This window comes from Cupressus sempervirens, chromosome 9 (genome assembly GCF_028749045.1).
Source record: "Cupressus sempervirens isolate cs-2001-9-10 chromosome 9, ASM2874904v1, whole genome shotgun sequence".
Lineage (NCBI taxonomy): Eukaryota > Viridiplantae > Streptophyta > Pinopsida > Cupressales > Cupressaceae > Cupressus > Cupressus sempervirens.
This window is the reverse complement of record NC_143126.1, coordinates 547,228,324-547,243,699: the sequence shown is the minus strand read 5'-3', so window position 1 is coordinate 547,243,699 and position 15,376 is coordinate 547,228,324. Positions and strand designations below refer to the sequence as shown.

Genomic DNA, 15,376 nt, shown 5'->3' with positions numbered 1-15,376 from the left:
TTCCCGTTTTTTGTAACTGGTGAACCAAATCAGCGATTTCATCGCATGAATTGCATGAATCGCCGATTCATGCAAAAAATCGCCAAAATCACCTTTTTGAATTGCAAAAAATCGGTCGCGCAGGTAGGCAAAAAGTCAAATCAAATTTTAATAAAAACACATCTTTTTTTTTTTTTTTTTTTTAAATTTTCCTTTCCTCTTTGTTTTAACCGTATAGGGCCTTCTAGTTGTTTAGCATGAGTAGAAGAGAGGATACTCAAAGGCTGAGCTGAGGCCAAGCTTGAGGATGATGATGAGGCTTCAACTAGAGCCTTGTTTTTTTCATTTTGTTTACAGATACTGATAGACATACATTTCATGGATCTTCATCTTACATACATTTATGATTTGATGTCTTATGGATCTTCATCTTACATACATTTATGATTTGATGTCTTATGGATCTTCATCTTACATACATTCTATAATTTGACTCATTATGATCCTATGATTTCTATTTACTTCAGCTACAATTTACATTTTACGTGTAACATAGTTACATATGTAATGGATTTATCATTTATGTTCCATGTTTATGTATGTTAGCTTCTATTTGATGATGTTATAGTGTGTTTAAGTTATATTCATTAAAGGGTGCATGAAATAAGTTTTAAATTGTTAAAATCTCTAAAATTCAAGGGTTTTTTTAATTTGTCGATTTGTGGCTGATTCATGGCTGATTCGCGATTTGATTCAGCCTTGCCAATTCCAATCTGATTCCAATCCTCGTTACTTTGATCTAGATGAATTGGAGTCCTTCCTGTGTCAAACATGAATTACTCTAATAACACCATAGTATTTACGTAAGGATACATGTGTTAAATACCCATATATGTATACGTAAACTTAAAATATGACGTATATATAATGTTACGCATATTTGAAATATAACGTTTGTATGTGTGTATGTGTGGACTCCGTGCAAACTTATGTTATGCAGATACTATAGTCTTATTAAAATAATTCATGCGGAAGGACACTATTATCTCTTATTATTTCATTTGGTGGCAATCTAAAATATCATGGGGTCCATTGGCACCCTTCTCTTTTATTATTTTCAACTTAGCTCAAATATGTAAATGTCACCACCTTCTTTTCTTATTTTTTTTCTTTTTTTTTGACTTAATATAACTGCTGCCACCTTGCAAAGCTTTCAAGAATCGTAACTCCTCCAAGAAAGTATCAAGCCATTAAGCACATATGTTCTCAACACTACCCACTACCTTCTTCGTCTCTCCAAGAACCTCATGACATCCAGCGGAAAATATTGTCTCCACTCATCATATATTTTTCTCTCTCTAAGCTCTCCCAGCCACAAGAGATACATCCACTCCTCTACAAGTTAGCATGGAACCAACAGCGATAATTGCTAGCCGATTGATAATGTAATACGAGAGACTCGTGGGAAGGCTCAATTACTACAAAAGAAGTCTAAGTTAATCATTCATCGTCCACCATTTACTGATGGGTCGTACCTGGTATCATCCTTGACTTTACCATTTCATACGATTTTATTCTTACATAATGTCGGCCAGCATTGCTAAGGCCAGATCGTTTGCATATGTATGATCTTAAGTGTTCTCAGCCAATGATGTTAAGGGTTGTCCATATGCATTGTTGAAGTTTAAATTTAAGTACTTACAGCCAATGATACTCAGATTAGATTGTATATCTTATTAATGTTTTAATCTCAAGTATATCTCGTTCCAATAGTTGTGTGGCTTGTTTTCAATCATTTCATGGCAGAATTCATATGCATGCCATCCAGTAATGTTTCAGCTTTAGTATTATAGTTATAATCTCTTGATCTGTTATGTCACATCTGTCCAGAATTTAATGTCACGAGTAGTACTTCCCTCGTACAGAGGTATTATACCATATACCTCTGAGATGAGGGAATCCTTATCTCAACGAGAAGATGTAATATTTTTAATACATGCATATTATTTTTGCTTCCATGTAAGCCCTTGTTTGAGTAGAAAACTTCAATGACTGCAAAGATAGCTGGAACTACTCAAGAATAAAGGATAGTCACACCCAGGATCATCCAAGATGACCAAGTATGGTCGAGATGAGAGGTGTAGACTGATAACCATATAGTATTCCTACAAGTAAAGGAGTTAAATCATAACATGATAAGCATTAAAAGAACTTAATAACTAAATCTATAACGAGTCAGCTCATGGTGGGCAAAGGGTATGGTCTTGTTGTCAAGTTGAGCAATGGGTGATCGGGCACATAGTGTCCATATAAATCCTTGGCCAGGGTAGATTTAGTAGTATATGATGTTGCTGTGACTACTGGGGGTCAGGATAGCTTGCAGTTGGAAGGATAGGTTGATGGAAGCAGTCAACAGCCTAGCCGGCTATGAAGTTGACACAACCGAGATGCTCAGTGGCAAGACAAGTGGCATTCTCGTGCCTTATACCGTGTAGGGAAGGCCTTTCTCAATTGAGATTGTGTAAATATATTTACAGTCCATGGTTACGAGGTTAAGCCACTGACAATGCTTCTCCTCTCCACCTAATGCCAGGAGTTTCTCATCATAGAACGGATATGCATTCATGTCTCCCTCATTTATCGGGTATTTTACATTTAGTATTATTATTTTATTTATAATAGTAAAAGAGAAATATATGATTTGAAATAACATATGAAGTGTAGTTAAGAAGGTAGATTTCATTTCAAAGAAATTGAATAGATTGCTATATGGAATTCTCGGTTAGTTTTGCAAAAAAAAAAAATGAAATAATAGTCATTTTCAATTTAAAACAAAAAAGTGCATTAGTTTCAATTCAATCAATTAAATTCCTATAGTTGCATTTAATGTTAATAAAGATATCATTAGATTAGTTCTTACGTTAGAAACAAAACCCACAAGTTAGAAAATTAAAAAGAGTTAGAAGATTGAAGTGAACAACTCGAGAAAAGACAAAAAAAGTACAAATAGAGACCTACAGGTCTCTGGAAAATGTATGGGAAACACAAATTAATCTACTATCAAAAATCTACACAGAGAATTATTATTTTTCCTTATTAGTCTCCTAAATTTATCCTATTAAAGAAGCTAAGTCAATGAGTCAAAACAATCAATTAGATAAATGAGGAAGTTTTAGAAAAAGGGAACCCAAGAAGTGTTCTTGTGCTCAATTTCTAAAAATAGAAAAAATTAATTGGTTTTTTTTTTAATATTCCTCCTAGACTATTGGTTAAAATAGTTGTTTGAAGAAAATATATGAGCAAACATATATATAAATTAATTCATTTAAATTAAAATCATGCTATGAAAAAAGTTATTTAGGGGGTGTACCCGAGCGAGCCCCACCCCCTATCACCTTATCAAAGCACTAATGTGTTCAATTAAAAAAAATTATTAAAAAAAATATACTAAATCGCACATTTATGTGGACGTGGGAGGCAAGTTTCTAGCAGGCCCTGCGTCTAACAACTACTACTAGGTAGGCCGACGAAGGGGGGACCACGCCACATTCCTTTAACAAAGGAAGCATGTGCGTACAGTAAGTTAGGTAGGTATTTTTTAAACTAATGTTATTTAATATGTTTTATTTTATAGATATATTATATATTTTTATTATATAATATTTAATATATATATAATTTAATATTATTTGTGTTATTTTATATATATATATATATATATATATATAATATTTATTATTTAATATATATAATTTAATATGAATAGAGTTAAATATATATATATATATATATATATATTACTTACTATATATGTAAATTTATTATTTGACGTGCCCAATTTTATTAAAAGAATTATATAATATGAGTATTATATTATATTTTATATATATATATATGTTAAATCATGAACTTTAACATATGAATTTGATAGTTTAATACTAACATATATAATTTAGTTAATATATTATATAATGCAAGATTTATATAATATAGATATTATTATTTATTTTTAGTGTAATTCAATATCAAAACAAATAATATTTTGATACACAACTTTTAATACAAAATTATGTACCATGTATTTATAGATTCAATTGGAACAAGAATAAACTATAAACCCTATTAACGACCCCTTGGTGAGTTATAACATAAACGCAATTTCAATCAACTATAAATTGGGAAGTGCTTTTGGCAACCTAGAACATTGATTGAAACATTTAGTTAGTGAACTTTGGAAATAGGAAATTGAAAACCAAAACAAGATTCTTTTTAAGATCCAACTTGAATAACATAAACATACAGATCGTTTACCAATGTAATTGCAATTTAGTTCAGTTATGCGTTCAGCTAACCTAGTTTAAACCCTTTTTTAAAATGTTGGTGTGTTTTTTCTGAATTTTGGGCATGACAACATCGAACAAAGTAACACCATTCAATGTCCCCAATTCTAACAAAATGTTGTAACTAAATTAATTAATTAAATCATTAAATAAAGGAGGCCCAAATAATAAACTAATAAATTTATTAAATATTGGCACTCAGTGTCATATTGTAACTTTCTAGATGCTTAGAGGCCTTCATAAGGAGATGGTTGGGCATTGTAAATCATCATGGATTGTATCTAACTCTTTGTATTTCCGGAAGCTGAAGGCTAAAGATAGTTTGTGCACAATTCCGGAGGTAGAAGATCCTTCCTAGCCTGGAGTCGCAATTTTAATATCCAACAACCACCCTAGTTTGTCGTTGGAAATAGCAATATTTCACCTATGCTTCGTTGTTCAAATTTGTGGTCTTCTAATGAAAAAAGATTTGTGCAATAAGGATTTAATTTGAGAATATAAGTGTCACATTTATATATAGTAATTCCTTCCTTTCTCTGTGTATGCATTTATCACCGCAACATAATTTATCTTTGACTATAACATTAAGTAGTATTACAAAGCATAAGTTCCATGTCATTAGTAGGTAATCTGTTCTAAAACTTGGAAACCAATCTCAGAGATAGATATCTCATTAGGTCTCTATAATAGGGTAATTAATGTAACTGTATAGAAAACATCTCCACCATACAGAAAAGAGTGACAACATGGAAGTCCATTTCACAATGTGGTTTAGTGTCAAATGTGGAAGGCTGATTTGATTGTATGGTGCCATGGTATATGGTTGACCGTATGAAGCAAGGAGGTTGTCGTGTGTTTGGATTTTGTTGTACGCTGAATTATTAGTCATATGAAGCAAGAGTATCCATCGAGAGGCTCCTGCATAGTTTGATTGTGTAATACAGTCAAGTCATACCTTCAGGACACACCAACGTACAACATTAGACATTTGCATCTTGAGGACACAGACATTTGCATGTTGAGCATCTTGCATGTAATGTCCCCTTCTAGATTTAGCCAAACTATCATTTTCTTCATTATTCTTTCGATTATAAACCCTACAATCACATAGGAAACATTATTGCATACATATATCTGTTTAGGCTAATAATATCAGTTATCTATATATGAACTTACCTGTAATCTCTCTATACTATTCAATAAATCTTGAACATAGAGATTGTGTATTTATAGGTTTGGCCAAGCCAATGCCATACTAAGCCAGAGATCAGAACTTTGGCCCCCCTTGGCCTCAGTGGCAGGACATCGACATACACGAGGTGGCATACTTAGTGTGTTGTTTGCCTTGTGATAATTTAAGTGATAGATGCCCTAGGTTTATGCTTCATGAATTTGTATATATTAGGTTGTGATGAAAAGAAAAAAAAAAGGTAGTATTAGTTTAGTTTTAGTTGGGTGGTTATTCTGGTTTTCTTTTCTTTGATTGGTAATAAGCAGTCATATTTAAGATTACCAAACACTCCAGTTATTCAAACCCACAAGCAAAGCGGCCCAATGTAGACACAAGTCTGTGAGTATAACAGCCCAACTTACAACCTCACCAACAAAGTGTTTTAACAACTTCTCTAAATGGGTTACCCCCAAACTTGTACAATTCCATTCAAGTAGAATTCAATAAATTACTCCTATTGTTTCCATTGTCATTTCTTGCGTAATGCATGTCAAAGAAAATTTATCGTTAAGTTAAGATTTAAATATAGTAAAGTGATCTATTACTGATATTGCTAAGGTGCCAAAAATACAGAGTAGATGTTGTTAAGTTTGTCAACTGCCAAGCTGAATTTTGGGTTCGGTTAAATCAGATTTGGATAACAATCTAGTACACCTGCAGGTCGTCATAGGGTGCTACAAAATGGTGCCTAGGTTATCTAGAGTGAGCCCAAAATAAACCTAGAGAAAACCTGAAAACCCAACAACAAACATTTGACTTTTTTACATTTTTTAATTTTTTGGTTCGACTTTGGTGGGCACTCCCTCAACCCTAAAAGTAACCTATAAAACACATGAATGCCAAAACGTGTTCATTTTTGTTCATTTCTTTTGCAAACAACAAATATCCTTCTAAGAGATGAGCATTCAATTTATCTTGTTGGATCAACAAAGGGAGTTTAAGATTGGTCTCTGAAAATTCTACAACGATTGCATTGTCATTCCTATACATTACAAAAGTTTTCATTGGCTACCAAGAAAATCACGGAAGGATAGTTTTGCAAACAAGTATTTTTCAAAAAATTTCCTCCATTTTTTATTTATACACATGACTCAAATTCTTTGCTTTGTTTAACATGCTTTTCCATTCTTTTATAAAAGTATGAAAAAATCAAAACTGAAGAGAATAAGGTTTTATATACCTATTTTTTGTGTCCAATTTTATATTTTTGTTATGAATGGTTTTAATAAATTTTATTGCCAAAGAAATTGCAATAGAAACTAATTCTAACTCTACAACTCGAACTATATTCAAAACAAATCCAAATTATCTTCTAAGGAAATATGTTCAAATGATACAATCAGTTCCGAGAGATGGGGGTTACTTTTGGAAATGCAATGGACGTGATAATCAATATTATACTTCATGTTTTTGAGTGAAAGCCCATCTATGTGAAATACCTGGAAAAGGTATCAAATCTTGTCCTAGAAAGGGCAATGTACCGATACTATCAAAGACATAGGATATATTATGGAGACAAAATAAGAAGACGAACAGAAAGCCCATTAATTAGGTCACACCTTACTTACAAAATGATCAATGGGAATGCAACCCCATCTAATCCCAACATTGTAGTAGAAAATGGTAAATCCTCATCTTTGAAGTGAAGATCCCACTGCAAGCAAAAGAACAAATAGACCTTTGGAAATTGTATTTCAAAATCAGAGCTGAGACATTGCTGACCATATTGGAGCAAGATATATTTAAACAAATGGGTTGGCTTTCAATGTTATTTGTTCATCATATTGAAACAAGATACTGAAAAATGTTCATGAAACTCCAAATGGGTACAAAGGCCTAGGTTATTAGAATAAAAATGTCACCTTATTCGAAAAGATGAGGGGATGGTTGAAGATTCATTGAAACCATAAGACATTTATAGATTTAGGCAGGTGTGTTCATTGTATTAGATGGGTGGAAAGATTGGAAAATTGGCCCTCAAACAATATCATAGCAATGTTCCCTAAAGAAGCAATGTTTTTGAGACCCATGGATTGTGAAGGAAGGTAAAAGATGAAAAAAAAATGTTGTTGATATTCTCCTTCTCGCCATTGATGAAGTGGGTGTTGGATTGTTTGTTGAGGAGCGATATCAACATATCTTTTTGACACCATGTCTAGTCCACACTCTCAATCTTTTGGTACAAAAAGATTGCAAAAAAAATTGATTGGATCAAAGAGTTGTATGTAGAGGTCAAGGACATCTAAACATTACTTACCAACCACCACATTTCTTAATGAATTTTTAAATCATTTTCAACATAGGAGCTATTGAAGGTAAGTGAATTAGTACATTTTCATTATTTGATTGTGTATTCTAATTCTTATTTAAAGTTTGTTTTTGAATTTTGATTTTTTTTTAAATTTGTAATCGGCTGCAAAGACTCATTTTGCCTCTAACACAATCATCTTGAGACAAAATGTGAAAGTTAAAGAAGCAGTTTCTAACATCGTGATTTTCCAAAATTAGTCGATATGAAGGCAAAGAAGCATTAATAGGGAAACTATAATTAGATGGATGATATTATACGTGTCATTGTGGGATCACGCAAATTGTCTCCTTAGTTTCCCTAAGCCCATTTCAGGTATGATTTTCTATACTAACATGTACATGCCTTGCATATTGAGAGATATATGATGGCAACAGCTCAATGATTAAGAATATGAAGTCCGTCAAAAATATAAAGAGACATTCTTGAGAATTTCGTCAAACAAGTGCAAGCAATCATTGAAGAAAGTTGGAACAAAATGTCCACTCCTTGCACCTTTTAACCATTATGATAAATCAATGTTGTTGTTAAACAAGAAGGTGAAAGTTTCTTATATAGGTTTACAAAGACAATGCTTCTAAAAGAAACAATCATGAACTAAAGACGGAATGAGAAATTACCTAATAAACTAAAGACCAACGAGGATGACCATTAAAGAAACATTATAATATTTTAATACGGTCATTGTCTAACTATTGTCTTTTGGTCACAAATTCTTCAAAACATTTTGCTAAACTGAAACCTTCTCTAAATCTATAAAATGTTAATGAACAAGAAACCATCCAAAAAAATAAAGAAGGGTGCCAACTTCTTCAAAATGCCCTGTAACATGAGACAAGAGTGTTCTACTGACTCTGCCACTAAGATGAGTCTACCACTAACCCTCCCAAAATCAACAAAACATCTGACCAGAAATTATCACAAGACATACAAATTGATCTTGGATAACGAAGCTTCTCTACCCTACAATCAAAGATGAACACTGAGAACAACTAGCACAATTTTGGGGGAAAATCAATAAAGACCCTTTAAACTTTGTAGATGAGCATGATGCCCTAAAACAAACTACAAAAAGCCACAATTATTTTAGGAGAAAGATAGGAAAATCAGACACAATTTTTTAGGTGAAAAATTGATCAAAACCAAACAATAGAATTTGAGACACGAATTAGCATACACAGCATCATTTTTTAGGAAAAATGGTAAAACCAAAAAGAGGAAAAATTTATAAAACCAACAAATTATTTTTGAGGAAAAAATAATAAACCCACTAGATAATTTTGAGGAAAAAAATTATAAACCCACCAAATAATTTTTGAGGAAAAAAATCATAAACCCACCTCATAACTTTTGAGGAAAAAAAATATAAACCCACCAGATAACTTTTGAGGAAAAATTATAAATCCAAGTTCCAACAAAAAAATCTACATGCAACAAAACACGAGACTTTGCATGGTTAAATAGCACATATAAGAACATGCAACTCACAAAAACCACATGCAACTACATACAACCTTTGAAAATCAGAGACTTTTGCTCAAACCAAGAAGTTGTGCAATCAAAACCCTCGATTAGGCTAACGATTTTTAGCAAAAATATTCATAGACAAGCCACAATTGTTTTCATAAAATAGCTCCAGCAATTTTTATTTCAAAAAAAACAAAAATCAAATTTCCAGGAAAATATCCAGAACAAAAAAGACTCGATTTTTTCTTAAAAAATTTGCCAAATTTTATGAAATTCATCAACCCACTCTGATACCATGTTAGGATAAATTGATTTCATAGTTGTTAAATAGAGGAGATGAAAGCTCCTTGTATAGATTTACAAAGACTGTGTTTCTAAAAGAGATTATCCTGAACTAAAGACGGAAATATTACTATCTAATTTAAAATAATGACCATTAAAGAAACATTATAATATTCTAATATTAACTTTGCATTGTCTCCAAAATACTACAATAATCAAATTCTTCTATGTCTTTTCTCAATTAGAGATTTCAAGGTAGCCAAAGGGTACAACGTAGCATTCATTCAACTCTTCTCTAAATGGAATTGAGAGATATAGCCATATGTGAGTTCATTGAATTGCAGTCAAATGACCAAAGTATTAAGGCTCTTCATGATAGGTTCTTAAAGGATACTCATAATTGGTTGTACTTCCATGGCCAATTCTTCCAAAACCTATAGCCCCTCGCAATCAAAATTTTATCACAAGTTTAATAAAAGAAAATTAGCTTTAAAAGTTTCATTTATAGTTTTCTTTTTTTCTTCATTTCATTTTTATAATGCATAGCTTTGGTTATCTACTTTGTTTTCATAGGTTGTTAATTCATTTGCATCTAAGAGGAATTGAAGCACATATTCTTTCATCCACTTAATAAAGTGCAATAAATTGCACTCAAAAAGACCATTGAATTCAGTATATATGTATTCCAACTTGCATCTTCTTTCAAACAAATAACGTGATTACAAGGAAGGGGAGACAAAGGTGTAGGATATAGAGCCAAAGCATAATGACTTGGATGCTTCCAACCCCACCACGTTGAATTTGAGAAGTTTGCAATGCAGAACATTTTTGGTGAAAGTGGCATTGGCACTAGCACTGTTTGTGGTCCATCTAATGTTCCTACTCCTACATCATCTAATGTCAATAATGATGATAAAATTGATAATTTAGCAAATCCATTCAATGATTTAAAGTTAAAACTAATTGTATAACTTGATATTACTATTTTTTTTTAAATTAATCCATAAACGATAGCCTTTTAAGCTGCCAAACACTCAACTTGTTCAAACCTGCAAGTACAACAACCTAGGGTAGGCACAAGGCCTACAAGTTCAGTGGCCTAACAGGATTTGAACCTTGGGTAGCAGCCTCGTCAATAATGTTTTTCAACTACTCCTCCAAATGGGTCACCCCAATACTATTATTTAATAATAAATATCGAACCTTATATTTGAACTATGTATATAAACATGTACACACACACACACACACATATATATATATATAGTAGCAAGTATATAGATACATATACATTATCATGGTTGCTCGGAGACCAAGTCTTCCAGCCATAATTGACATCTCCCGCCAAAAGGCTTAGGACAACAAGGAGGTCAGATAAAAAAAAAGCTTGACTAGTGATTCATGCTGATATTTTGGATGATACAAAATCCATGCAAAGTTATAGTGATTGGATCCACTAACAATGTAGACTTTTTGAGAGAGACATAAATAAGTTGTATGACTGATTTCCTATCATTTTAATGGTCTAAAGAGAAACTGCCTTTACTATTTATTGTTCTTGTATATGTGATTTACTATTCTTTGTTTTTGATAGATGATTGATTTACTATTCTTGATAGATGATTGGTTTAGTATTCTTGTTTTCAAAGTTCTATGTCATGATATTTTCTAGAAATTATTAAATTACGTCAAAAAAAAGGTGTCTCCAAGTACTGGTCTCCTATTTTTGAAAATTAGCACCATACCAGTACCGGTACCAGTCTTCGACATACTCCAATACCCCAATCTCCTAATAATTGTGATATATCTGTGTGTGTGTGTGAATATACAAATATACATGCATGCATGAGCGCACACATACATATGATTTTTGTATGGATGAATCTGCACCTCCCAAAAAAACTTAGCCAAACCCATGAACCGGATCCACTAAACTGAACCAGGATCAATACTAGAACCAGCAACTTAGCATAAAGTTGATATGGTCAAGATTGAATAACTGTCTTGTATGAATTAGAAAAATAGAAAAATTAAACAGCTGTCATCTTTTATTCATCTTTCCAGTATTATTGTTAATTTTAGATATGGTAATGTCTAATAAAATGGCAATAATTCTTTCAATGTTCTTTTTTATCAAGACAATGCCTACATGATAGTGTATTCCCTGTTTTTAGGGGCAGATAGGTGAGCTTTACAATTCATAAGAAGGGGCAAATCCTTCTGCAATTAGGTGGAATTTTCTGGATCATCTGGATTGGCTGCATGGGACAAGTGGTGCATCTTCCTCTTCTCCATAGGGACTTTCCTTGCAATCAAGATTTAAACCAAGGAGCCCTGAAAGGTGTGGTTTACTTTTGAGCACCCAAAGCCTCAACAGTTCAAAAGAAGTCCCCTGTTCTATGTTACAATTGCTATATCATCAGAAACACTAGTAACATGTCTCTCAAAATTTTAGGAAAAATATCACTTTCGTCTACCACAATCTTCAATTGACTTTAAGCTTAAAGGTTTAAAAAGATAGAATAAAATGGCACAAGTCTAGCTTTATTGGCTTTGTATAATACCAAATCCCATTTCCTACAACTTCATGACCCAAGTTCAGTGAAAAAGAGGTGTAATATCTGAACAAAAGGAGTTAAAAATGCATAGCCATCATGATTGCAATCAGATAGTTCTGCCCCGTGTTATCAATTTTCATGTCCTACTACCATGTAGGTAATTCTGATGATCTAGGTGATACTGTAATTTTTGATCAGGTGCCACTGCCACTCAAGTATTCCCAGTCATCAGCATGCGTGTAATGACCCTTACCAACAGGCCACTAAAAAACCCTAAATTTAATACATTGCTGAAAGTATATTGCTGAATTAAGAAATTTTTCTGCTTAAATAACTGATGTAAAATAGTGCCAATATATTCATTCAATGATCACCAAAATGTTTTTACATATGATATGCAATTTTTAGCACTGAAACATTATGACATGGCACATTACAGACAAACCCTAACTGGGTGTATACAATTGAGAACTTGTTACAACTACAAACTGAAATGAAGAACCTAGACTGATCGGATACTGGAGACTGACTGCTGAAGATGATATGGTGAAAGTGCAACTCCACTTGAAACTCCAAACCAGCAATTAAGCACAAGTGAAACGAATGAAATATCTTTCCCACAGCTGCAATAATTCAGGTGATCTTTCACACCCTCAAAATTGCGTACCAATTGAGAGTTTTCGTTCTCAATGGCCAATTGTGACTACTTGCAGAAACCCTAGGCTCCACAACGCACATAAGCAAAAATCAATAATAAATCTAGATGATAGGCAATGAGCCCTCAATGCCTATTTATTCTTTTTTCCCCGATAGGTCGGCCTCTTTTTTAAATTATTTCTCTGCTCCTTCCAGCAACCTCTAGAACATTATTTTATTTAATGACTTTATAAGATATAACACTTAATTAAATATAAAGTTACCTTTTAATATTTTTTTTTTAATCGATAACTTTATAAATAATTAATTCCTCCAAAACGGGGACATTACAATGCGACAGACTCTGTCAGTAGTCAAACAAGCATACCAGATTGAAAATAAAGGATACTGATGACAGGCATGAATGACGACCACAATAACAATCCTCCCACTGGCCCATGCAGGAGTGAAGGTCACTACTCTAAATAGAACTAATTTCCACTATATAACTTGCTTTCAGTTATAACACAACAGCGTTGTCTTTCATACATCTAATGGACCACATCATTTGGATTCCCCAAGACTAAGAAGTTAAAGACATATCATACTGGGATAATTTCGATTCTCGATGAATCAAGAATGGAACTAAATTCTACAAATGTACATGACGAGCACAAATTCTTCACCGGCTTTCTTTATTCCTCTCGTAAGCATAGAGTGTGGTTAATTATAATAAAACCTTCAAACCGTACTTTTTTTTGCTAGAACATAAACCCAAAACCTCCTATAAGAATGTTACCTCTACAACCTACTGGAGCACAATCACTGAGTTACGGTTCCCTTAAGAATCAGAAGAGTGGATTTTAATTCCTGCCATTTTGGCGAATTTCTTAATTGAAGGCAATTGAAATACATAGCAAATGGCCAGTTTCAGTTGTCACCACTTGAATACAAATTTCAGTTAGAAAACCTTATAAAGAAGATGAATTCTTGTACATCCCTTGAGAATTCTTCATTCTTTTGAACATTCCATTTGAATTAAATTTTAGCCGTAAAAATTTACCATTTGTTTGGATAAGGTTCGCTTTCTTTAAGAAATTGTCAAGTCTTCTTTCAATTCTTGTTTAAGTTAGAAGTAATTTATTTTCCAGATTTATTCAACATCAATGAAATTGGAAACAAATAAATCAACATCAACAAAATTGGAGGGAAAGAAAATTCATCAAGAAAATTGGGGGGAAAAAAATCATTATCAGATTAGTACGAAATCATGACTTAACATTATATCCCATAATCTATCTTGGTTTCGAGACGTTGAAAAATCTTCTCTTACCTTCTATTGAAATTTCAAAAGCATCTCAGATTATAACATGAAAATCTAAGAATCTACTGTGAAAAAAGCTTCACCATACTTTCTCTACTCCTAAGAGCATAGGATTCCTTTAAAATATCCCTCTCCCTCTCCATAGAACTCATCTGAAACAGATAAACCATTACATTTTTAAATTTAGGAAAAACATTACCAGGACTAGCAGAAATTGAAGATGATTCGCTTGCTCTGATTTTGCATGAATTCCTCTCAGGTTTTACTTTCAAATAAGAAATGCTCCCTCCAATAATTCTCTTAGCTTTTATAGGGAATTTGCTTCTTCCTTTAGGCGGTGGCAATTGAGCGCATTTGCTGAGTATGTGACCTGAAAAAATTGCAGTTGATGCCATTGCCACGGATTCAAAATAAGAAAAATGAAAATGGAACTTTTAAGTTAAATTTTGTTATAGGAATGAATTGAATTTTTCATTTTTCCATCCGTTCTGCCAGTGCCTGCGTTGCTAGGAAAATCAATTCAACTTAAAAAGATTATAAAACCAAAATGAAATTTTCTAGACTAATGTGGCGCTATCAAATATGTGGTGCTTAAAATAACAAAAATTAAAGGAAATTTTATCGCTTGGATTTGCGCTCCTCGTTTACACTTTTCTTTCATTGGTTATTGAGACATTATATTTATTTTTTAGTTGTAAATTAATTTTATAGAATTAACATGATGTGAAATGTGAAATTTTTAACTGTATAATTTATAAAAATATCGTTTTTTAATGTGGCTGGTTAAAATGAATTGAGTGTCACAATGAATGACAGACTTCTTTTTTTTTTAAGATTATTGATATTTTTTATAATTAAATTAAAATTATTTAAGGAGTTAAATTTTTAAGAGATTTAGATTCATATTATTAAAAATAGTTAATTTAGAGTATATAAAATGTAGTGCCTCTTTGCTTGCAATTTGCATTTATTTGAATTTGAAAGATACTTGATACTCTTATTATATGTACTTTGAGATAACCTGAGGGTCGGATGTTATACTTTGATTTCAGTATCACAGATCTTGTACTTCTATGTTGTTCAGTTTATCATATTTGTATGTTGATGTCATTTTGAGATGACAGTAGCTCTATGACGATATCTGATTATCTAGTATTTGGACATATTTTTTATTATGTTATGTGATGGATTTTATGCTATGGTTATTTACTTCATTCTTGTCTCTTTATGCGAACATGAGTGATGTAAATG

The 15,376-nt window shown here is 32.3% G+C and overlaps 1 protein-coding gene across 1 annotated transcript in view; it reads right to left on the bottom strand.

Annotated features, from left to right (window-relative positions):
* LOC149539807 (thioredoxin-like protein AAED1, chloroplastic) overlaps nt 1-14,633 on the bottom strand; it is a 208,170-nt gene extending 193,537 nt beyond the window's left edge. The window contains exon 1 of the mRNA XM_089801003.1: nt 14,325-14,633. Coding sequence (XP_089657129.1) covers nt 14,325-14,520 — 196 coding nt within the window. The 5' untranslated portion in view covers nt 14,521-14,633. The remainder of the gene's footprint in view (nt 1-14,324) is intronic.
* Nucleotides 14,634-15,376: the final 743 nt, after the last annotated feature.